The 26,294-nt window shown below is 42.4% G+C and overlaps 1 protein-coding gene across 1 annotated transcript; it reads right to left on the bottom strand.

The window, feature by feature from the left end:
- Positions 1-2,412: 2,412 nt before the first annotated feature.
- On the bottom strand, positions 2,413-26,294 carry CYP4V2 (cytochrome P450 family 4 subfamily V member 2). The gene is made up of 11 exons (XM_002709333.5): positions 25,741-26,294; positions 22,780-22,892; positions 21,437-21,522; positions 20,444-20,634; positions 20,058-20,127; positions 16,778-16,904; positions 14,286-14,471; positions 9,395-9,497; positions 6,499-6,633; positions 6,224-6,403; positions 2,413-4,032 (listed from the first exon to the last, which is right to left on the bottom strand). Exons 1-11 carry the CDS (start codon positions 25,949-25,951, stop codon positions 3,860-3,862), a joined length of 1,575 nt encoding a protein of 524 aa, XP_002709379.2. The 5' UTR covers positions 25,952-26,294; the 3' UTR covers positions 2,413-3,859.

Raw genomic sequence — 26,294 nt, 5'->3', positions numbered from 1 at the left:
ATATTTTGAACTTCTGGATAAGAAAATGAGGGGCAAGATCCATGAGTCCAATGTTAGTAAATACCTTGAATGATAAGAAATTTGTCCCTGAAATTTAGAATACGGCCAGCCAGAAAGAAAATCTGAACCAGTTTAGCTAGAATAGAACCAATTTAGCTAGAGAAAGAAAAAGATGAGTAATTACTCTGGAGATTCATTAGGGTAGAACTAAGAAACAAGACTGTTATGTTGTGTTCTAAAATGAAGACTGGGCCCTTAATTTTTCTACTGGATAGAAGAAACAAAAGCCCTTTGTTTTCTCAATTTTCACAGATAAATGTATGTCATGTGCTGCTAATCCAGCCTAGAGGTGAATTATTGGGTGCTATAAGTAAAATAGAGTAAAGAGCTAAAATCATGTTCAAAGAATGGGGCCCCTTTCTTCATCCTGCGGCTGACCTTATAAACACTAAGTTGCTTTAGGTTGTTAGTAAAAGACAATCATCTTGGCCGGCGCCGCGCCTCACTAGGCTAATCCTCCGCCTTGCGGCGCTGGCACACCAGGTTCTAGTCCCGGTTGGGGCGCCGGATTCTGTTCCGGTTGCTCCTCTTCCAGTCCAGCTCTCTGCTGTGGCCTGGGAAGGCAGTGGAGGATGGCCCAAGTGCATGGAAGACCAGGAGAAGCACCTGGCTCCTGCCTTCGGATCAGCGCGGTGCGCTGGCTGCAGTGGCCATTGTGGGGTGAACCAGCGGAAAAGGAAGACCTTTCTCTCTGTCTCTCTCTTTCACTGTCCACTCTGCCTGTCAATTAAAAAAAAAAAAAAAAAAAAAGACAATCACCTTCAGCAAAGCAGTGGAGCCGAATCACTGAACAGTGGGCGGGGAAAACCTGCAGCTGGGCCTCAGCATCACAGGGAATACATCTGGGCTTCTTCAGGATTCCATGTCTTCTCTGTTCTGCTTCTCTCCAAATCACCTTCACTCCATCTTCCAGCAGCTGCTCCTGAGGTTCCATGGTTGATTCACACTGACCCTCACAACCTGAAGTTCCTTCCAAAGGAGACAGACAATTCCATTTCTTCACTTCCAACTGGGAATACCCATGGAGGTTTGAATTTGCTTGGGTCAGTCCACTCAGACTGCGAAAGTGGAGCCAACTAAGACTCGACAGTTCTAAGTAAAACCACATACATAGGGTGTCAGTGCACCACCTGCTCCAAGTAAAATCACATGCATAGGGTGTCAGGAAGCAAAGGGACAAGGGGAAAGAAGGGCAGCATTTATTGAAGGGTAATTCCCCAAACAAGGAGGATGCTGTTGCCATAAAAAGGGGAGTTTCCAGCCAAACTAAAAAATTCTAAATGCACCTATCTGGCATCTCATTAGATGATGGAAAGAAAGACATTTTGATCTTTCAGTTACATTCCATGGTAAGGAAAAAATAAAGATTATCTTTTTGTGATCATCATTTCTTAACTATGAGATAAGTCAGCTGGTCTAGATACTGACATTCCTCAGCTGGCTGACAACCGATAAAGTCCCAATTCCAAAGTGCACCATCTGCTTCCATGGCCCCAGTGATACTGTGGATTGCTGATTCATAGGTAGCCTTTTCATTTCCTGCTATTAATAGAGCAACATATTCTGCTATTTCTTCTTCCCCTCCAGTTTATTCTTCAGATTAGAGAAATTCACAGTCACTCTCTGACAACAGCACCAGGAATACTTTGTTAGGGCAGACATCCACTCAAATGTGGCATTTGTTTTATCACCCATTATGAATTGGCTGTACACTGACTCACTTTTTGGAGTAAAACCAGCATCAATTCTTAGAATAAAATGTAGCAACCATGACTAAAATGTAGTTTATTTTCCTTGAGCTACCTCTTTCAATCAGGAATATGACAGGTAATAGGGAAACAGACAGATATTTGATCACCTTCTTAATAAAATTTTTGCATCAACATTTTTGCAGAAAGAAGGGAGGGAGGGAGGGAGGGAGAGAGGGAGAGTAGGATAGAAGGAGAGAAGGAAGGAGAGAAAGAAAGATAGAATGATATTCTATCCTCTGATCCAATCCCCAAATGACAAGAACCAAGGCCGGGCCTGACTGAAGACGGGCCAGGAATTCTATCCTGATCTCCCTCTTCTGCTGTTTTCCCAAGTGCATTAGCAGGGAGCTGTAGCACCCATATTTTGATATTACAGAATTTGGCATAATTTATAAGTTCCAATTCTGACATGCTTTAAATGAATTACCAATTAAAATATGATTAACCAATTACTCTGGGGCTAAATGAAAATCTTGTATGAAAAGGTAATATGAAGCAATGTCTTACTTTAAATGTAATTCAATGTCTAATGTAGGTTCACTACAAATTTTCAAAAACATGGATTAAATGAAAGTGGACAAAATTGAGACAATGACAATACTGATGACAATTAAAACTTTAATGATACAAAATCATCTGTGAGGGAGACTTCCTGCATATATCCATTTTCTAGATAACAGCATTTGATGGGCATCTTCTCCAATTGTATCTCCCATTTCCTTGACTTCTCATCAGCAGGCACTGTGGCTGTTGGCAATGACTGAGCTCTGGCCCTGCCCTAAATGTCACAGGCTGCAGCGCTTGCCAGATGGCTGTGATTTTAGCATCTCTTCCTTTGATTCCTATGAAGAACAGATATTCTTCCAAGCAATTTGCTGTTTCTGTTATTGCCTTCAAGAAGTTGAGAAAGAAACTTGCTAAATTAGTTCTTAAAAGAAATCTTCAAAAATCAGTGAAGGAGTAGAGGTGGAATGGAAATTCAGGGAATGGGTGTTAGTCATCAGCTTGAGAGTCATGTTTGCGAGGACTGAATTAACTAGAAGTCTAACCCTACACCAAGTGAGATATTTCTAGGTTACTAACTATAGATGAATGACTTCTTTTTGACTTTAAACGGGGAAGAATTTCAGAACAAATATGATTGAATCAGAGGCAGAAATCTTACGTTCTCACAGTACATCTAGTCATGGACCTGAGCTCCACATAGCACCAGTATACTGTAGAAGAAACTGTATCAGAGTAGGGGAGGGGATGATAAAGGACAGATCTCTATCTAGTTCCAACCCTGTCTCAACCTCTGGCAGAAGCTTATCTGCCTGTTGATTCCATTCCCTTCTAATATACAGGAGAATAAGCCAGGTGTTTCCTAAGGTCAATCCAGCTGCAAAAGTCATTAACCCACCCTTTGAGGCACAGTGAGAGACTGAAGGCTACCAAAAGGAATTTCTTCCCATAATATATTACATATAAAGACAACCGTGATTCTATGAATGAAATAAAGGCCATATGGGCACAGTCAAAAGGAAAACTGGAAGTTATTTATAAATAATCTGCACTAAGTGTAAAATCTGAAAAGTACTATAATAATTTTTCTTACCATAGCTGAATCACTGATAAAATTCAAATAACTAATCTCCTTAAATCAAACCACTTAATTCCTCATCCTTTCAAATGATATTTTATGTAGATACATACATACATATATGTGTAAATATGAGTCAACAAACACCTTTTAAAAATCCTGAAACTTCAACTAAAGTCTATCTTTTGGATCCATCGGTTGAAATGGAATTGGTCTGTGAATCCCACTGGTGAGAAACGTGTATATGTTTATTTGGATACTGACTGATTCAGGTAGCTCTGCATTTATGATGGTGATTAAAATACAAAGACTCTCTCTTTGGTGGACCTGACCCCAAGATCAGTAGTGACAAGAAAAATTTGGTATAGGGATTCGGAGTAGAGAACTTCTGTTCTATAAATTGTAATGCCAAGTTTCAGTTACAGAAAGACTTTTTCCATGATAAGGGAACAGCCCAATAATATAGTTAGGCTTTATCTGCATTTCTTCTCTTCAACTTGATCCAGATGCCATTCGTTGGACGAAGAATCAACTCTCCTGCCAGACCAAGTTCTTCCATTTTCTGGTTGGATTCTACCCAAAGCTTCCTCAGGATGCAGGAAAGAATTGTTTTTTCTTCCATAATGGCAAACTTTTGACCTTCAAATTAATGTAAACCATTACTTTAATTTCAGGTACATGTTAAACAGATAGGAAGTAATAGGCCCTTTAGCAATTTTATATTTTCATAGTAAGCAAGGAGAATCAAAATCACTTGGAGTCAAAAATGAAAGTTTTTAGTGTCTTTTCCTGTTCCCACCCAGTACACCTGAATAGCTGGGGTCAACCAGGGACTCTGCATTTCAGCAGTATCCTGGAAGCATCCTGGACTCAGTCAGGATGACTGGAGAAGCACTACTTCAGATTGTGTCCAAACTGAGTCTTCATTTTGCAAGAGAGTCACCAACCATGATTCTGATTCACTCATTTAAATCTGGCCCCTTTTTCTCATGCCTGCATTTATATAAATGATAGAAGGAGAAAATCAAGTTTTTATAATACACGGTGGTGTGCATTCATTTCTCTTAGGTACTTCAGCTAACATAAGGTAAGTATTCTTTGTTTTGCAAAATACAAGTCTTAAAAGCAACAAAGACAAAAATCAGTTTAAACATAACTAATCATATATAGGACTGGCCTGTGGCGCAGGGTAACCCACTGCCTGTGATGCCAGCATCCCATATGAGTGCTGGTTCGAGTCCTGGCTGCTCCACTTCTGATACAGCTCCCTGATAATGTGCCTGGGAAAAAAGCCAAAGATGGCTCAAGTGCTTGGGCCCTTGCCACCCATGTGGGAAACCTAAATGGAGTTTTAGCACCACCTGTTGGGGCCATTTGGGCAGTGAACCAGTGGATACAAGATTATCTCTCCCTCTAACTCTGCCTTTCAAATAAATCTTTTAAAAAAATAACAATATAAATGAATTTTCTACTATAATAAATTATACTTTCATCTAAAATCCACAGTATTTTTAGACTCCATCATGAAATTGATTACGGGCTGGATTGTGTCCCCCACAAAATTCAGTTGTAAAAGTCTGGACCCCACTACTTCAGATTATGACTATAGTTAGGGATAGGATCTTTAAAAAGGTCATTCAAGGGGCTGGCACTGTGGTGTAGCAGGAAAACCACTGCCTGCAGTGCCAGCATCCTACAGTGCCAGCATCCTATATGGGTGCCAGTTTGAGTCCTGGCTGTTCCACTTCCAATCCAGCTCTCCGTTATGGCCTGGGAAAGAAGTAGAAGATGGACCAAGTCCTTGGGCCCCTGCACCCTTATGGGAGACCTGGAAAAAGCTCCTGGTTCCTGGCTTCGGATTGGCTCAGCTCCGGACATTGCAGCTATTTGGGGAGTGAACCAGCAGACGGAAGACCTCTCTCTCTCTCTCTCTCTCTCTCTCTGGCTCTGCCTTTCAAGTAAATGAATAAATTTTTAAAAAGATCATTCAGGCTAATCGATCCACCTTACTTAGATGAGGTCATTAAGGTGGGCCCTAATAGAATCTGACTTGAGAAGTTCGAATACAGGCACACACAGACAAGACCAAGTGCAGCCACAGGGGAAGGCAGCTGTGGTGCTTGCCGGGTGCCTGTGGTGTTATCATCTCTTCCTTTGATGATATCTGCAAGCCAAGGAGAGAGCCCTCAGAAGACACCAGTTCTGCCAACACCTTGATCTTGGACTTCCAGACCCTAGAACTGTGAGAGCATACATTTCTGCTTTATAACATACCCAGTCTGTGCTAATTTGTTATGGCAGCCCTAGCAAACTAACAGTAATTTTTTTAAGCTTTATTTTATTCATTTGAAAGGCAGAGTTAGAGAGAGGAGAGAGGAGAGAGGAGAGAGGAGAGAGGAGAGAGGAGAGAGGAGAGAGAGAGAGAGAGAGAGAGAATCTACCATCCCCTGGTTCACTCCCCAAATGGCCGCAAGGAGCTCTTAGGGGTTTCCCACGTGGGCGCTGGGCCCAAGCATGTGGGCCATCTTCTGCTGCTTGCCTAGGCCCATTAGCAGGGAGCTCATCTGAAGTGGAGCAGCCGGGCTCAAAGCAGCACTCAAAAAGGACGCTGGAGTAACAGGAAGCGACTTTACCTGCATTCGCCGAACCACTAGCACTGACAGTAATGTTTTAAAACTATAATGCATGCCAGAATAAAGTGGAGGGGAAAGGAAACCAGACTGTAAGACTGTTGCACAGGGGCAATGGTACACCATGCCCTTGAGAAATTAGAGTGAGAAACCCTCTCTTGTGGGCCGGAAGGGGCAGGTGCAGCCTGGAGAATACAAACCTATGCAGTTCCTGGGTCCCGCAGAAAAAGGCACGTATGCGTAAGGATGGCGTCCCTGTGCGTTTTCAGGAAAGAATCTCTCCGGCCGGAATTCCTCAGGATTGGGGAAGTATTTTGGATCTCTGTGCAATGCATAGGGAACGATGACTGCTTGCGTGCCTTTGACGACTCTGAAACCCGCTGTCGAGAAGTGGTGAATATGCCGTGAGACTGGAGCGAGACAGGCGCCGCAGACAAACCCACTGGCCCTCCTAGTCCTGCTGTGGAAAACTTACCCACTTCACAGTCGTCACTGAGGCTACGGGCAAATAAGGGAACAGAAGGGAACAGGCGAAGGGTCTCCTTAATAACACATTCCAGATACTTAAGTTTCTTCAGGTCTTCTGAGGTAGCAGGACGATCGGACTTCCCTGATCAAAGCAAATGTATGACAGTGAAGGAACTATCGGGGCTGGGAGGAAGGGGGCATCAAAGAAGAATATATGAATCAACACAATGAATGTTAAATCCCCACAGATAAAGCAGAACTCCTAATATAATGCACAACCATAATGAAATGAGACAGTATGCTGAGCGCACAGAAACCAAACACAAAAGGCCATACATGACCCCATTTCCAATAAGGACGCAGTAGAGGCCAATCCACAGAGGCGGAAAGTAAATTAGTGGTTTCTAGGGGCTAAGGAAAAGGAGAGTGAGGGATGATGCTTAATGGTGCAGTGTTTTGTTTTATTTTGAAGGTAAAATGTTTTGGAATTGGACAGTAGTGAGAATCACCCAGCAAGTACTGAACATCACTGCGTGGAGCGGGTATTTGGCCTAGCAGTTAAGATGCCAGTTAGGTTGTCCATATCCCATAATGGAGTGGCCAGGGTTTGACTCCAGCTTCCTGCTAACCTAGACCATCTGAGGCAGTGGTAACGGTTCAGCTGGACCAGTCCCCACTGTTACAGGAGTTTGGGGTATGAGCCAGTGGATGGAGAGCATGCTATCTTTCTGTTTCTCTCTCTAATAAATACATTTAAATAAAATAGCAAAAGGAATCAATACTTGCAATTTGGCACCCAAAGATTATATGCTCAAAAATTTTAGAACTAATACTGGGATAAAAGAAAAAGTGAGGCACAATACAGAGAAAAATCTGAGGAACAGCTAAACAGATTCCAGGAATAAATCTTGTGCTGGTGATTATGTGAGAGTAAAAAACACTTGTGAAATGAGCAATGAGCTAGAAATTGCAGGGAATACAAAAAAAAAAATGTGAACCTATTCCAAAAGAATTTGTGAGCTTTTGCAAGACCAAATTTACCTCCCTGAGGCAATCCGAGAGATGTTACACTACTACATGAATAGAAACAAGCTTAGATTGTCTGCATTCTCACCTCTTGAAATGAAATCTCTATTCCAATACAATCTGAACACAAAACTGCATTTCCACCCTCACTCCTGAATGCGTTCTACCGCATGCCCTGAGTTCCAGCTGCCCCTCATTCATCACAATTACCCTCCATGCCACAAACTCTCCATTCTGTGTGGCTGTGTATCTGGTTCCTCTTTCTAAAACGCCTTACTTCTCCAGCTGTTTTTCCTTCTCCATTTTTTTTTACTCCATGAAAGGACATCAGATACCACGCTGATGGCTGGATGACCCAAATTGTTTCTTTCTCACCTTCCAACGATTGGGAACCTTCCAATGATTTTTTTAAAAAAAGGATAAAACAGGCTGGCGTTATGGTGCTGTGGGTAAAGTCACCACTTTGACATTGGTGATGCCAGTTCAAGCCCCGGCTTCTCCACTTCCAATCCAGCTTCCTGTTAACGAGCCTGACAAAGCAGCAGAAGATGGCTCAAGTCGTTGGGCCCCTGCACCCATGTGGGAGACCCAGAAGAAGCTCCTGGCTCATGGCTTCAGGCCCTTGCAGCCATTTGGTGAGTTAAAGTGAAACAGCAGATGGAAGATTCTCTGTGTCTCTTTCCCTCTGTATCTCCCTCTCTCTTTCTCTGTAACTGCGCCTTTCAAATAAATGAATAAATATTTTTTTTAAAAAAAGAAAGGATAAAACTGAGGGTAGCCCCTTTGTGGTAGGCAGAACAATCAGCCCTCCCAAAATATCAGGTCAAAGTCCTTGGAATATGTAAAGGTTACCTTATTTGAATTAAAAAGCAGGGGAGATCTTTGCAAATTTGATTAAATCAAGAGTCTTAAAATGGGGAGATGACACTGGACTATCCAAATAGGCCCTGAATGCTACAATAACTGCCCTTACAATAAAAAGGCACACACATGGACGAGAAGGCAATGTGAAACAGAGGCAGAGATTTTAATCATGTGGCCATAACCCAAGGAAGACTAGCAGTCAGTATTTCTTCATATGCAAAGAATAAATTTTTCCAAGAGTGTAGCCTTACCAATCAGTTGATTAAGGCTCAGTGATACAGATTTTGGATGCTTCGTATTAAGAACTTTGAGAGAATAAATGTCTGTGTTTTTAAGCCTCCTGGTTTGTGGAATTTGTTACAGCAGCAGGAAAGTAATACACACACATCCTTCATTCCCACCGGCCCCTTTTTCTTGTTTTGAACATGTACACGTAGCCTGGAGCAACAATCAGGCAAACAAAATTCAGGATGATAAGGACAGCAGAGGGAAAAGGCAGGTTTGAGAGCCTGGGATAGCCCCATGGCTTCAGCCTCAGGCCCTTTGCTCATTGTAGAATAGAATTTTATCTCCTACCAGCTTCACACAGTTTCTCTCTCATTTGGAGTCAGGCAGTTCAGTATGAAACAACTTTACTTTACCCCTGTGTTTAGCATCACCTGATTCCTGTGTGCCTTCTTCACTTCACTCAAGCACTCAGCCCACGACTCCATGCTTTATGCACATGGGTTGTGGAGCCCATGAGACAGGGGACTTTGGAGGGCAATCACATTTCTCTGTGCATCTCTGGCATCTCTCGCAGTGCAGGCACAGGGCGGGCAACTGCCGAATGACTGTGAGTGAACGGAGGAGGTTCTGCAACCGAGACAGGAACTGGAAGGTATCAGCCCTCCTGCCCATGCCAGTGCCTTAGGAACACATCCTCCTGCACATCCTGCTCACGTAATGAGCAAACAGCGCTCCTCTCTTAGGTGGATCACCCACAACCGAACTCGCAGAGGGGCCACACATACCAAACACTTCATCCAGTTCATCGTCCACTTTTCTCTGGACTTCCGGATGGGAACCGAGTAGGTATAAGGACCAGTTTATTGCTGCTGCAGTTGTGTCGTGGCCCTACAAATGTAAGGAAACAAGAGTAGCTTTAAAAGCAGACTTACATTGAGAACATTAGGAGTGGCTTTAGTCACTGTTCTGAAGGTCTCTGGGTTTGACAGCTGCAATGTGGCTTCAGACCATCAGAACGTCACTCCATACAGGATCTCATCTCACTGAGAAGCAAACAAGCAAGCAAAGCAGTCTCTCTAGAGTGGAGGTTTGTGCTTGGAGATGCCATTTCCCTGCCTCACGGTGTCGCCCACCCAGAGGGAAGCGGTGGGCTGTTCTGAGAGGGGGCATTCCAAGGAAATGAGGCGTTAGACCTTTTTAATGAGAAAACATGTCTCTCATGAGCTGACCTGGCAGGTCCGTACTTCTCTACCTTCCCTCACTTGAAAGGCAGGATTTTCCTGTTGACGGAGGTCACCACAGGCAACCATGTGTCCTGGGTAACACTTACATGCTCCACATTCAGAAGCTGATCAACAGCCTCATTCAATACTTGCTCCTTTTTAGGCGAAATGCTAAGAACTGTGCCGAAACTAACTCAACGTATCTTCAGGATAACTCCCAAGAAATGCTCATTACTGATATTCACATTTTAGAGATTAAAAACTGAGGCAAAAATTGTATTAAAAGGTTTTTACATCACTTTCTCGGGTCCAGAGAGTGTAGTAGGAGGCAGAGACAGGAACTGATTCCCATGACAAGGCAGAGCCCAGGCTGTACCCCTGGACAACTATGGTGTGGCCTGGTTAAGCCTGATGTTGACTACACTGCATCCCTAGCCACCACCCATTCCATTTTTTAGCATTAGCCTCTGATCGCCTTCAAAATGCTGAGGCCTTTAGGGACAAAAGAAGTACTGGGAAAATCAGTAGTTGTAGCAGAGCTCTGTGACTAAGACTTCTAGAATAAAAAGAGAGAGAAATTATGTCTTCTATGATGATCTGACTTTTCTACTTTTCCCGATGTGATTGTTGTAGTATTTCATTCTCTGAACAGAAACAGCTGAGGTTCTTGTTTTATAAATCAGCTATGAAATTGGATTGTTTGAAGCTTCCTCTGTGATTTATTTAAGTATGTATTTTACAAGTCTCTGATAGTGTAGCCTCACTGCATTTTCTTTTACTGGCAGTACCTTTATAAATTCTGAAACTCTCAGACGAGATCTGACCCATTTCACTCAGTTGTTTACTGAGTTACATGAAAAGTATCAGTGTATCTCAAAAGACTCAGAAAATGAAATTAAAAGACATTTATTTTTGGAGCAACATATTTTTTGAAGACACAAGGGGTCTTCAAAATGTTTGTGATAAATGCATGTTATGAAAAAAACTATGCATGGATTTCAAAAACTTCTGCACCCAAATGCATTTCTTTTAATTCCATTTTGCCACAACTTTTGGAAATACTCTCTTGCCTTCATTAAATAATTTTCAATATATTTTCCTGAGTTTGTGAGTGGAAGGCCAAATCAAATTGTAAAAAAACACATCTACTGGACTTAATTTACTTTTTCATTTTTCTGCTATCCCCAAGCAAGAGGAAGCAAGACATAAAGCACAGTTTATTGAAGCACATGGTGGAAGAGGAGAGGGACAAGCACTTTAGTATCTAATGGCTGGGCCCTGGGCGATGAAATGGAAGGAGTCTGGGGCTGCACATACCCCATGGTGGTCACAGTGTTATAGTAACTCATGGGATACCACCTATTCAATGCAAAGAAGAAAAGAACTAGAATTTCAAGGACCAAGGACATAGGAGATCATTAGTTCAATGTTTCCATAAGTCAGAGATTACTGGTGGGAGTCGTGTGTATGTCTATGTGTGCATGTGCACATATGTGTACATGTGTCTATGAGTGTGCTTGAGTATGTGTGTGTGTTTGCTGGTGTGTGTCCATGAGCGGGGAGGAGAAGTGAGGTATTTTCACTTCAACATCAAATACTATGCGTTAGCACCTGTTGTATGCTTTCTATGTGTCAGGCACAGTTCTTGGTACACTTTTCAAAGTCTAGTCATTGTGACTATTAAATAAGGCTTGTGCTATTAAAATAAAAACACTGATGGGTGAGAGTTGTGGAAAAGTGGGTTTAGATGTCCCTTAGGACACACACATCCCATATTGGAGTGCCTGGAGTTGAGACCTGCCTCAGCTTCTGATCCAGAATCTTGCTACTGTCCACCCTGGGAGGCAGCAGGTGATGGCTCAAGTGCTTGGGTCCCTGGCCACCCATCTGAGAGACTCAGATGGAGTTCCTGACTCCTGGCTTTGGTCTGGGCCAACTGTCTGTTTCAGGCATTTAGAGAATGAACTACCAGATGATTTCTCTCTCTCTCTCTCTCTCGCAAATAAATTTTAAAAAAAATTAGATAGACTTTAAAAAAATATTGAGGCCAGAAAGGCCAGGTGAGGTGAGCAAAGTCATACTTCTAGAACATGCTAGAGCCAGGATTTGATTCCAGAGCATACATACTTAACATCTCTCTACTTTTTAGCATGTTCAAATTTCCGTTTTCTGCTTAAGATTTCTTTTCAATAAAGTACTCTCTTGAAAAAGAAGTTTAAAATGATTTATTCCATTCTTCTCTTTAACACAAAAAGAAATTGTGACAGATTTGAATTGATCAGAATTATCTCATATGGCTAATTACTACAGAGCCAGAACTAGAACTAGGCTTTTCAGAATCGTAACAGCTTTCTTCTACTGTGTTGGACAACCTTACTCCACAAAGAATGATAATACAATCTTATTTGTCTCTTTTTGCTTTCGTTGCCTGTGCTTTTGGGTTCATATCCAAAAAAGTAGTGCCTAGACCATTATCATTGAGGTTTTCCCCTATTTTCTTCTAATAGTTTTTTTTTTTTTTTGACAGGTAGAGTGGACAGTGAGAGAGAGAGAGAGAGAGAGAGAGAGAGAGAAAGGTCTTCCTTTGCCATTGGTTCACCCTCCAATGGCCGCCATGGTCGGCACATCATGCTGATCCGAAGCCAGGAGCCAGGTGCTTCTCCTGGTCTCCCATGCAGGTGCAGGGCCCAAGCACTTGGGCCATCCTCCACTGCACTCCTGGGCCATAGCAGAGAGCTGGCCTGGAAGAGGGGCAACCGGGACAGAATCTGGCGCCTTGACCGGGACTAGAACCCAGTGTGCCGGCGCTGCAGGTGGAGGATTAGCCTAGTGAGCTGTGGTGCCAGCTTCTTCCAATAGGTTTACAGTGCCAGGTCTTACATATAAGTCATTAATCTATTTTGACTTGATTCTTGTATATGGGATGAGAGAAAATGTCTTTATTCTGTGTGTAGATATCCAGCATTTTCCCGGCAGCATTTATTGCAGAGACTGTCTTTCTCCTCTTTGTTGTTGGCATCTTTGTCAAAAATCAGTTGGCTATGAAGCTGTGGACTTGTTTCTGGGCTCTCTACTCTGTTCCATTGGTGTATGTGTCTGTTTTCATGCCACTGTCATGTCACTGCTTCTCTCTCTCACTCTATCTCTCTCTCTCATAGATCTTTAAAGAAAAGTGTTCCATTTAGATAGTAGTAATAAGTTCTGGTGTTCTGCTGCATAGCTTGGTGACAAATAATTATGCATACTTCAAAATTGCTGAAAGAATGAATTTTCAATGGTCACCACAGATGTAAGCATGTGAGGTGATATAGGCATTTCAATCTGATTTAGTCATTCCACAATGTATATATGTATCCCATAAACATATACAATCATTACTTTCCAAGTAAAATATTTTTTTAAAAAAGAATGCCTGAAAGACTGCCATTGTGGCATAGCAGGCAAAGCTTCCACCTGCAATGTGGGTATCTCATATGGGTGCCAGTTTGTGTCCCGCCTGCTCTACTTTTGATCCACCTCCCTGCTAGTGGCCTGAGAAAAGCAGCAGAAGATGGCCCAAGTGTTTGGGCCCCTGCCACCCACATGGGTGACCCAGATGAAGCACCTGATTCTTGGTCTTGGCCCAGTACAGCACAAGCTGTTGCAGCCATATGGGAAGTAAACCAGTAGATGGAAGAGATTCTCTCTTTCTCTCTCTCCTTCTCTCTCTCCCCTCTGATTTTCAAATAAGTACAGAATTCTTTTGAAAAAAATAAGAATGCATTCACATTTGCATTCTATCTAGGTGGCTTCAGTAGCAGCAGCCAACACAAAGATTAGCATGCAATGAGCCATTGAAAACTTGACACCTTTCACTTTCCTTGGGGGATATTAGTATATGCATATTTCAAAACCCATTTTTGTTATCTTCATTTTGCATTCCACACATAGAGAACGCCACTCTTTGTAATACTTAATATAATATTTAAAACTATAATTGTAAAATGCACTTTTTCTTTAAAATTAGAGACCAGAAATCCCTTTAGAATCACAACCCTGTTAAAGTCTTTATAGGAGGGCTGTTATTATGTTTCGCTAACCCAGCTCATGGCACTAAGGGCTCACTTGTTAGAACTTTACAAAGGAGGTCGTAAAAATGGACTTGTAGGATTGGGAGGTTAAGAGGAAGCAGGAGAAATAAAAAGAACTGAGAGCAATTTCTGGTTGCTCTCTTGCTGGGAAAAAGTCTGACTAACCTTGGGTTTTCTTAAAAAAATATTAATCATTGGTCAAATCATTTTCTGAAGAAGGAAGTTGACTGGTACTTAATGAAGTTCTTAAATTTTGTACTTTCCAATGATAATACATGAATATTCTTTAGCTATATTAAACTACTTTAACATTTGACCAATTTATTAAAACCAACTAGAAGTTGTTAATGATATCTGAAAATACTAAGACAGTGATAAAATACCTCAAACATGAAGGTGTCGACTTCTTCTCGAATATCTTCATGACTGAGCTTGTTCCCTTTTTCATCAGTCACAGTCAAAAGCAAGTCAAGAAAAGCCTTGCGCTTCATGGTGGAGGGGGCACAGTTGCTGTCAGCATCTCTGTGTTCTTCATCTGTCTTCATCTCACTGACCCGCTCTGCGATGACCTGTAAGATTTAAATGCCAGCCATGCTTCTGTTTGCCCTTTGAGAAAGCCTCCTAGCACATTTTGTCCATGGAAATATGCTTAGTTTAACTTATATTTTTCTAAACTTGTCCTTCTGTTTCCATCCCAACAACAACTTAGTCTCTTCTGAAAACAGAGTAAAGTCTCCTGTTAACATTTACAGCATTATTTAGTGAAACTTTTAAACTTCATGTTGGTCAAATCCCTCATTTTCAAGTGTTATTTTTGTTATCTTTGCGACAAGGGGATGGCATCATAGTCTGCTAACTAATGCCCTGGAGATTTCAAGCAAGTGGCAGAGAGAATGCAATCATTATATAATAGACTAATCACTTATCACTCTTAATTTCATTTTGCACTAGAGAAAAGAAACGGTGCGTTGACCTGGTCAGTTCACTCTGGTGCTTGCTCATCCTGTCTGCAATGCTTTTTCCTCAGATGCCTGCCTGCTTTACTCCCTCTCCACTTTCAGTTCTCAGCCATTGTCACATTGTCAGAATCAGGTTTCCTGATCGTTGCTACCTTAGTCCCCAACATTCTCTATCTTCCAAACCCTCTTTCATGTTCCCCCGACATATTATTTAGTGTCCTTCTCCTCTAACACTTCCAGCCATGTGGCAATGAATCTGTCTTTGTTCAATGATGTATTTTCAGCCTCTAGAGTCCTTCCTGGCATTTTAAGAATGGATGAATAAAAGAATCAAAGCCCATAAACTTAATCTGGTTATATTTAACATAAGCTGCTTCTAGTGACTGGCATGAATATATTCTAAGCTCTTTGAGGACAAAACAACATTCCTTCTTTTATTCATTATGAAATTCCAGGTGTCAAGTGCTCAGTTGTGAATGTAATTTTCAAGATTTATTAAATGAGTAATATTGTCTTTTTAGTCTGAATCTCAGTAAGCATTGATATTAATGCATGCGATTTAAGGGAAATAGAATTGTAAAGTAGGACCTACTGGCTTTTTTTCTACTACCAGGTGATTACTATATAATCCACTGTGAGAACTCAAGCCAGCACCTCATTCATCTAGCACCTATAGAATTATTAGCCATCTAATTTGTTTGTGGTAGAGCTTAACTCAAGTTTAGGAAGTGATTTCAATATCTTTAACCAAAATTTATGGCAAACAAAAAAATAGCTTCTTTTTTCAGTACATTTAAATTATAATTTGGTGTATATTTTCTAAGAAATCTTTCTTTGTGATAAGCATATCTTTAAACACAAAGATTGATATCTTATATTCACAAGATTTCTATTTCCTTATTATTTTTGAATTGGAAATAAAATAGTAGCATCTACTTGTTAATCTTTTCCAAGTTCAAGTCACAGCTTTAAAGTCCTTTGCCTTTGAAAACCACTGTCTGGGGCCGACACCGTGGCTCACTTGGTTAATCCTCCGCCTGCGGCACTGGCATCCCATATGGGCACCGGTTCTAGAGACAGTTGCTCCTCTTCCAGTCCAGCTCTCTGCTGTGGCCGGGGAGGGCAGTGGAGGATGGCCGAGTGCTTGGGGCCCTGCACGTGCATAGGAGACCAGGAAGAAGCACCTGGTTCCTGGCTTCAGATCGGTGCAGCACCGGCTGTAATGGCCATTTGGGGAGTGAATCAATGGAAGGAAGACCTTTCTCTCTGTCTCTCTCTCACTGTCTATAACTCTACCTGTCAAATAAAAAAAAAAAAAGAAAAGAAAAGAAAAACAAAACCACTGTCTAATCCAAAATTTTCCAGTAGACTCATACATAGATCTTTGTCTCTTTATTCCTTTAGCACAGCATCCTATGTATTAATATATATTAATATCCCTTATCATACTTAGCAATTACTTACTATGGATAACCTCTGCTACTAAAATAGATCAAAGCACACTTTGCAATTATTTGTTTGTAGATACCCTCTGCTACTAAGCCATCTTCCTTTAGGGTAGGGAACACACAAGTTTTACTCCTTATTATATTTCCAACAATTGTATATTATTTGGCACTTAGCACGTGCTTAATTAGTATTTGCTGAGTACATAATTTAAAGGCAATTATGCTGACCAGTCATTTCCATGATCATTTAGTTCAACTTTTATTTCATGAAGCACAGACAAATGGCTCTACATTGGTATATATATAAAACACAAAAATCACAAACTTCCAAAAAGTTCTAGAAATGGATAGTTGCAGTGATTGTACAGCATTGTGAATGCACCGAATGCTACTGAGTTATAACATGGTTATAATGGGGAGTTTTATGTTATGTTTGCCTTACCACAATAAAAACCATCAAGAACTTACATTGTTGGTAAACCTATGTAGGATCTTAAGGCACCTTTTGTGTTCCCATCCCTCTTTAAACATAAGGTACCAAAGGTCAAGCCAAAGCCACGGCATTTTCATTCTTCGGAATATCACGTCACTCATCCTACAAAGAAGGCAAAGGCAGCACCAGTGATTCCGTTGGAAATATTTGTTTCTTAGGCACATGTTTGCAGTCTGGCTTCGATGAAACTAATAATGGTGGGAATTATGATGACTAGTCCTAGAGAGTGCTAAGAGCTCCACATTCTACGATCAGCAACAAAGACTTGGGATATTACACATCTCCTAAAGATAAAAAACAAAACAAACAAAAAAATACAAAAACAAAAACAAAAAAAACACAATGTGTTAAGCCAGCATTTGAGAAGCCGGCATCCCATTGACTGCCAGTTTGAGTCATGGCTGCTCCATTTCCAATCCAGCACCTTGATAATGTGCCTGGAAAAGTAACAGAAGATGAGTACTTGGGCCTCTGCCACCCACATGGGAGACCAGGATGGAGTTTCTGGCTCCTGGCTTTGGCCTGGCCCAACCCTGTATGCTGTGGCCATTTGGGGAGTGAAATAGGGAATGGAACATCTCTTTCTATCTCTGTCTCTCCCTCTCTTTGTAACTCTACCATTCAAGTAAATAAAATAAAACTTTAGAAGTTCTTTAGAGGAATGAAGAATCTTCTGTAAATCAGCTCTACCAAATAGTTTCTGGTCTCTACTTCTGTTTTTTCAGGAGAGTTCCCAATATCCCAAGGCTAGCTGGGGTTTTTGTATCAAAGGCTAATATGATATCTACCTCATTTTGAAGTCTATTTATTTATTTGATCACTCCCCTGGAATAAAACAAAAATTGACTGCCCTCTTCTATAAGAAGTGCACATTAAAATCACGTTTAGCACGTGCTGCCCCCAACACCTGCTTTGTCTCCAGTGACAGAGCAGAAAGACCATAGCATGGTTGTCCCTTCAGGACCAGCTTGGAGTTCCTCTCAGAGGATGTGTGCTTGCTTCCCTCTCCAACACCAGGTTTATTGTTTTACAATAATTACAGTAATTCATAAGTTTATGCCTGTCCCCCATGCTGTACTTTTTCATGTACCACCATAAAGCCAATCAGTGCCTGTGCAAGGGCTGGCAGATGATACATTCTCAAAAAATGTTTGTTAAAATGAAATGTTGGGGCTAGCGCTGTGGCACACTGAGTTAGGCCTCTACCTGCAGCACCCACTTCCCAAATGGGCACCTGTTCAATTCCTGGCTGCTCCTTTTCCAATACAACTCCCTGCTAACGTGCCTGAGAAAGCAACAGAGGTTGACCCAAGTGTTTGGGACCCTGTACCCATGTGGGAGACCTAGATGAAGCTCCTGGCTCCTGGCTTCAACCTGGCCCAGAGCTGGCTGTTACAGCCACTGGGGGGAGTGAAACAGTGGATGGAAGATCTCTCTCTCTCTCTCTCTCTTTTTTCCTATCTCTCTCTCAATGCGCCTCTCCCTTTCTCTCTGTAACTCTGTCTTTCAAATAAATAAATAAACCTTTTCTAAAGAAGCAATTAAATGTGCAATGGACTTAGGATACATCAAATCAAATCTTGGTCCTGTCTCTTAATAGCTGAAGAATTGCAAGCAATTTTAATGTAAAAATGATAATTCCAGTTTAAAAAGAATGCCTATTCAGAAAAGAATATATAAGATTAAAACCAAAACAAAACACAGTAAGAAAAGCACATACACAAAATAATGAAAACCACAACTAACATTTTGGTATAGTATTTAAGTTTTCTTTTCTATGAATCTTTATACTATAGTGATTATCATAACTACCAAAAATTTTTATATTTCTGTTGTCACTAAGTATCACATCACATCATAATGGAACCTCAATTATATTAAAATAATCATTTTAAATTACTGCATAATCTGGATATGCCATAATTTGTATAACCACTTCTTTACTGTTAAAATATGAAGAAATTTCAAAGAGTTCATGGAAAATTTGCATTATCTTTTTATATTTAAAACGTATTTTTGCATTTTAAAGGCAGAGTAATAGAGAGAGAGAGGTAAAGAAAGATCTTCCATTTGCTGGTTCACTCCCCAAATGGCCACACTGGCTGAGGCTGGGCCAGACAGAAGCCAGAGTCAGGAGCTTCACCTGGGTATCCCAAGTGGGAAGCAGAAGCCCACAGATTTGGGCCTTCATCCAGTGTTTTTCCAGGCACATTAGCAGGAAGCTGGATCAGAAGTAGAGCAACCAGCACCCAAACCAGTGCTCATATGGGATACTGACACTGCAGGCAGAGGTTTAACCCACTGCATCACAGCACTGGCCCCTAGCATTATCTTTTAATTCCAGTTTTCCACGAAGTTTTGAAGCTCCCTTATACGTGCTTAAACAATGAGGTGGCCGGCACCACAGCTCACTAGGCTAATCCTCCGCCTGCGACGCCAGCACACTGGATTCTAGTCCTGGTTGGGGCGCTGGTTCTGTTCCAGTTGTTCCTCTTCCAGTCCAGCTCTCTGCTGTGGCCCAGGAAGGCAGTGGAGGATGACCCAAGTGCTTGGGCCCTGCACCCACATGGGAGACCAGGAGAAGCACCTGGCTCCTGGCTTCGGATTGGTGCAGCGCTGGCTGTAGCGGCCATTTGGGGAGTGAACCAATGGAAGGAAGACCTTTCTCTTTCTCTCTCTCTCTCTCTCTCTCTCTCTCTCTCTAACTCTGCCTGTCAAAAAAATAAAATAAATAAATAAACAATGAGGTAAATTTTTATTACTTTTTATTTATTATTCTTTAAGATTTACTTATTGATTGATTTGAAAGGCAGAGTGACAGACAGAAAGGGGGAGAGAGAAGAGAAAGAGAGACTCTTCCACCCACCAGTTCACTCCCTAAATGCCCACAACAGCTGGGGCTGAGCAGGCCAAAGCCAGGAGTCAGGAACTCCATCCTGTTCTCCCACGTGGGCAGTAGGGGGCCTAACTCCTTATTCAATCTTCCACTGCCTTCCCAAGCACTTTAACAGGGATCTGGATTGAAGGCAAAGTAGCCAGTCTCCAACTTGCACAGTAAGGTGAGATGTTGACATTTCAAGCAGCTGTTTAACCTACTAAGCAACAGTGGTAGACCAAGTTAAATTTTTGAAATAACAAAATTTTGAAATAACAAAAATTTTGAAATAACAAGAGATACAAAACAGCAAAGTTATTAGCGATGTGTTAAGCCTCAATCACTAATAATTTAAAAATAATTAAAAGGACTGTGTTTACCTATAGACAGCACGGACATACTCAGAATCTTCATTACTCTGAGCACCAATATTCTTGCCCATTGCTGTTTCTATAAAAGATGAGTGAGAAGCAAACATTGAATTCATGCATACATCTTGTCTTTATTTTGCAAGTCTTGTTCTGTTCTTATATAGTTCAGAATTGTTCTTTCCCCATTGCTCTTTTCTCGTACCTCCTGCTTCTCCTCCTCCCTGTTCTTTTCTTTATTCCCTGGGAGTGGCTGCTGCTTCTCAGGAGGCTGAGTCAGCAGCACCATCCCGAGGATTCCAGTGTCCTTTCCAACCCCTTCTTGTCTTCCCAGTGGAATGCTATTTTCTATTTGGGCCATTCCACCATAACTTTGTAAACAAACCCGTGAGACTTACCACAGATTATATCTAAGGCACAAAGAGTGATGTAAAAAAAGCAGTTAAATGCTTCTTGGTCAACGTGTTTTTCAAGTTTATGAACCAATATATTTGCTTGTTCATTCATGATATCTAAGAAATCTTCCAGAATTGTAAAATGGAAAGTGGGTGTTAACATTTTTCTCCTGGAGCGCCATTTGTATCCAGTACTAGAAATGCAATATATGGTTACAAATCAAAGAGAGTGACATCCGAAACAGATAAAGCATGAACATAGCCAAATCAACAAAATTCTGAAGCAGTTTAATCTATAGATCTTCAAATGCTTCGGTCATCATGACAAAGATGGTTATATAATTTTCATATATTATTATAAAATATGAATATCGTGGGTATTGTTCCATAATAATAATATTTAAAGTGGTATTCATAAAATTGAAAAATTTAAGAATTTTTCATAATTTCTAAGCTCCAAGTTTCTAAAAATAATGTCTTTGCCACTGTATCAGTCCCTTAGTCCTCAGATGTCCACATGTCCACGATCCTTCCCTGACCTTACTGTGATCCAACTCTCCAAAGTCCCCACAGAAGCGTTGTTTTTCTCTTGCTTGGCCCTCCCTCAGAGGATGACGTCATGGTCACAGTTCCTCAGACGCCATTCAAGGATTGAGGTCACTGTGCTCCATGTACTTTTCTGGGGCTGACTGCCTTTTTGATTGGCTTCTCTAGATTCTCCTGCTCCAGACACTCATTTGCTTTACTCCATTCATGCATCGGGACCCACTAGTTCTCCTTGGCACCTTGTGATAGTCACAGCATGGCTGGAGATGACTGCCCACCCAGGAAGCCTGTCCGTCAGTTAGCAGAACCTTGCCCACCAGCCTCCCTTCTGCTTCCTAACAGTACTGCATTGCTGCTGAAAACCGTCTTTGTGTCACATTCTGAAGTAACAAGTTACACATAGAAGCAACTGTTTCTATCAGACTGCTTTTTACATGTACACTGACATACCTTGTAAGGAGTCCTAGGCCAAGCCATGGCTCTAGGAACTGGTACATAGAGGATTTGTTAATTTGCTTTGAACTATTTAAAATTACCTTTGGAAGAGAGAAAAAAATATTTGAAACATATATAGACATCAGAGCAAGTTTAATTTCAGGAATACCTGGCTAGAACACAACTGCTTTTAAGGCAATATTCGTAACTTTTATTTCCTCTCTCATTCACTTTCGTTCCTGTGCCTCAATGAAATTCAATTAGAGTATAACTCATTCAATTTAGGGGACTAAACAGAGTTGGGGGAAAGAAAAATGCCCAAGGTAATTCTCCAGTTCCTGCTATGAACTAGAAACCAAGAGGACTCACTTACTGAGTGGGGAGGAGGGGACGGGCAGCAGGTGAGTCTGCAGGAGGACTACACCTGAGGAGATGGACATTTGGGTTCATTTTCAGGTACATGAGTTTGAGGCATTCAAGTTGTCATGATCTGAAAGCACTTGTGAAGCTTGGGTCAAAGCCTGGAGCTAGAAATACACATTTGGCTATCTCCAGCATTCAAGTCACATCGGAAGGCACGAGTGTGATTGGACCACCTGGACTCAAAGTCAGGTAGGAGAAATGATGAGCATCGAGGATGGGCACAGGATGCTCCCCAGGCTTTTTGCACAAGTGTCCTGCTATGGACACATCCCTACCTGCATATTCAAGGGCCACTTGGAAAAAATATATATCTTTCTGCAAACTCTAAAAGAGAACAAATATTTTGTTACCTGATAAAGCATGTGCATAGATAATTTAGTAATGTTGGTCTCCCCAGTGTTCACCTGAGAGACAATGGATGGTACATACAAAGCCTCAAGTATGAGGCCTATGCTACAACACAGCAGGTTAAGCCACCTCCTGCTACGCTATGCTGGTATCCCATACATCCCATATCAGAGCATCAGTCCTGGCTGCTCTGCTTCCACTCCAGCTCCATGATGCTGTGCATGAGAAAGCAACTAAAGATGCCCTAAGTGCCTGGGTCCCTGCCACTCACGTGGGAGACACAGATGGAGCTCCTGACTCCCGGATTCAGCCTGGCCCAGCCCCAGCCATTGCAGTCATTTGGGGAGTGAATCAGCAGAAGGAGGATCTCTCTCTCACTCTCTCTCTTTCTTTATCTCTCCCCCTCTCTCTCTATTACTCTGCCTTTCAAATAAAGAAAATAAATATTTTTAAAAGCCTAAAATATTTAATGAGATGCTCTTTGTACTAAATGAAATACAAGAACACATTTCTTATATTTATTCTGATGAGATTCTCCTACTGCCAGATATACAGTGCAATACTGGTCTTATTTACCACATACCCACCTCCACATTTTCTGCATTATAAAGAGCCACAATTGGTAGTGGCCCAAGCCAGAGTTTCAGCAGTGGCAGGTGTCGATATTCTTCTGTGTACTGAATTAACTGCTGGAAAAATTCTGGAAGAAAAAAATTAATTTTCAATTCAAGAAGAAAAAAAATGTTGCTAATAGTATCGTGCAAATGTGTATTTCCTCATTTTGAAAAACAGACAAATTATATAATATGGTATCATTACAGTAAGCTGGGTAGAGGACAGATGTGAACTCTGTACTAGTTTTGCAACTTTTCTGTAGGCCTAAAATGATTTCAAAATAATATTTTTCATAGCAAGTAAGTACAACATAATGAATGTTAGTTATTAGGGAATAATTACTTTTAAGATTTGATGTACCAAAATGTGCATTCCTTTTCATTGTTGCCTGATACCACAGAGCTAGTGAATGGTGGAATCTGACTCTGTATCAGGACACCAAGCATACCACCATAACCAGTACCTTGCGACAGTGCCTCAAGAGCTATCAAAGTTGCTGTAAAGAAGGCTGGGTCAAATCACCACCGTCCAAATGTCCTGCTCCATTCTGATGTGCCTGCCTTCGGGCCAGGGAAGTCTGAATCTTCGGTTTAAGTTACCAGGCCCAATCGCTGGGGCAGGCAGACATGAACAAAACAGACACTGAGGCTAGAGTTCAGAGGCCAGCTGGTAGCCAACAGCATACTCGAGATTCCTGAGGTCAGAATTGGGACATAGCCACTGAAAAGATTGCCTCTTAAGAAAGAAACAGTGTAACTGAGATCAGAGATTACATCTTAGAATGTTCTCAGCACCCTCAGCTTGGCTGAGCTGAATGCTGAGCGCAAAGCAGAGCCCTCAACCCTGAGTAAATGCTTGATTGACAAAGAACTTATTCTAACAAAGTGATCTGAACACTTTGCATGCATTAAACTTAACCTTTAAAATAACTTTAATATATAACCACCTTAACAAATAAAGACAGAAATACCTCTAACAGCGCTAAACAACTGCTCAAACAACTTGGTTACAAAGCTAGAAAATGAGCAACTGTTCTCCTGGTGCCAAAATCCAGTACTTATTGATGGAATGAAAAGTCACTTTATAAATAGTAGTATATTGTCATTCTCTTTGAGAAAGTAACTCCAAAGAGAATTACTTTAAATAGTCCAATCAGTTCACAGTTTGTTTTGAAACAAGTCTTACTAGAAATTTTAATTCTTGGGATGCCCATAAAAATATTGTATGATTTCCTTTTTGAAAGATTTATTTGTTTAAAAGGCAGAATTACAGAGAGAGAGAGATCAATTGATCTTCAATACACTGATTTACCCCTCAAATGGCTACAACAGCCAGGGCTGGGGCAGGCCAACACAAGGAGCCAGGAGCTTCACCCAGGTATCCTATGTGGGTGCAGGGGCCCAAGTACTTGGGGCATCCTCTACTCCCGTTCCAGGCACATCAGCAAGGAGCTGGATAGGAGGTGGAGCAGTCAGGACTCAAACCAGGGCCCATATGGGATGCTGGCATCACAGCAGGCGATGTGCTATGCCACAATGCCCTGCCCATGAGACTTCTTAAGGACGTCAGTTTTAAGGGGTAGAGGGGGGCTTATATTTCTACACAGTTTTTTTAATGTCATAAATCTCGGAAGAGGAAGTTGGTTCTTCTTTTAGTGAGAATCAAGCTGATTTTTACCAATGTGATTTTCATCTCCATATATGTGTTGTTGAAGTGCTTGTAAAATTAGTCATGTTGATATTTGGTTGGCAAAACATTTTACTTGAATTTCTTCTGCCAGAAAGTAAGTCCAATATTCTGGTAAAGATTCTCTCATGAGAGTTCCCATGAAGTTGGAATGACAGTGTTGTTTTTATTTGGGGAAACAGAAGTGAAAGTGAAACTGTCTGTTAAGCTTTGCAGTTAATGCCCAGCCTGTAAAAATGTTAACAACTAACCTGCAGAGGAATGGGATTGATTTTTTTAAAGAATTTATTTATTTATTTGAGAGGTAGGGTTACAGACAGTGAGAAGAGACAGAGAGAGAGGTCTTCCTTCCATTGGTTCACTCCCCAAATGGCCGCAATGGCCAGAGCTGCGCAGATCTGAAGCCAGGAGCCAGGAGCTTCTTCCTGATCTCCCACGAGGTTGCAGGGGCCCAAGGACTTGGGCCATCTTCTACTGCTTTCCCAGGCCATAGCAGAGAAATGGACTGGAAGAGGAACAGCTGGGACTAGAACCAGCGCCCATTTGGGATGCCTGCACCACAGATGGAGGATTAACCTGCGCCATGGCACCGGCCCCAGATTTTAACACATGAGCTTTAGGGACAATCTTTTCAACTCTGGGTGTCCCAACGTACACACTCATGAAAATGAAGTGCTAAGGCTTAACTCACACTTGCTGATGGAAGACTGCAAACGCCAGGTGCTTTTGAGAACCTTCTAACTTAATTCACCCTTCAATAAACAAGACTTGGGAAATTTGCCATGCAAACGCCTGCGATCATGTCACCTCCTCAGAAATATGAAGGTCAAGAAGGAATGGAAGTAGCGGCCCAGACTTGTGATGCAGGAGGAGGGTCGAGAGGGGGCATGCAAAGCTCCAGTCTCTTGTTTTCCATAGTGAGAGTTCTGAGCAACTAGTAAGAGGGCAAAAAAGAGAAAAGAGAGCAGACGTTTGGAAATACTTCATTCTACGTTAGACACAGAACATGTGTATTGCGGGATGAAGTGGCAGTGCTGGGGGGTGGCACTAGCAACTCTAACAGGTGGGCAAGGGAACACTGGATACAACCGGGATTCCTCTCATCTGGCAGTCCGGGCCTCAGGCTCCGGGGTCGGGGCCACAGCGAAGGCGCGCGGGGAGGAGCCGCTCGGACCCCCGGGCGTGGCTCCGGGATGCGCTCCAGCTGCATGTGCCGCGAGCGCTCGCGCGCAACCCCGCAGCCTTACCTTTCCCGCTCGGTTTCATATACAGCGCGTGTCCCACCAAGGGGTAGGGGCGGCCGATGGTGGGGATGGGCCTCATCTGCTGCCATTTCCGCGCGTAGCTCGCCACCATCTGCAGGAGGTTCAGGAACAGCGAGGCGCCGGCTAGGGACACGGCGCTCGCCGCGCCCCAGAACAGCAGCTTCTGCCCGACGAGCCCCAGCCAGAGCCACATCCTCCCTCAGGGCGCTCGCGGCCGGCGGCTCGGGGACCGCGGGGGCCACGGCCAGGGCGGAGCTGCCGGCGAAGTCCGGCTCCAAGTTCAAGTGCGCGGGTCCCGGGAGGAGGCCTGGAGGCAGGAATGGCGGCCGGGGGTGGGGTGTCTGCGTGCCCAGGAGGAGGAAGCAGAGCTGGCCGCACGCCCACGGCATCGCCCCTGCCCCTCCCCGGCCCCAGGGCAGAGGTTTCCAGGCTCCGCCGCCTGGGGAGAAAGCGCCGCCTTGGGGGTTGAGAGAGCGGCCAAGACTCGGTGATGCTCGCCGGCCTCCGAGGGGCGCCGGCCGAAAGCCGAAGACCGA

This window comes from Oryctolagus cuniculus, chromosome 2, assembly GCF_964237555.1.
Source record: "Oryctolagus cuniculus chromosome 2, mOryCun1.1, whole genome shotgun sequence".
In the NCBI taxonomy this organism is placed as follows: Eukaryota; Metazoa; Chordata; class Mammalia; order Lagomorpha; family Leporidae; genus Oryctolagus; species Oryctolagus cuniculus.
The sequence above is the reverse complement of the archived record's forward strand: the minus strand, read 5'-3'. Positions and strand labels throughout refer to the sequence as shown.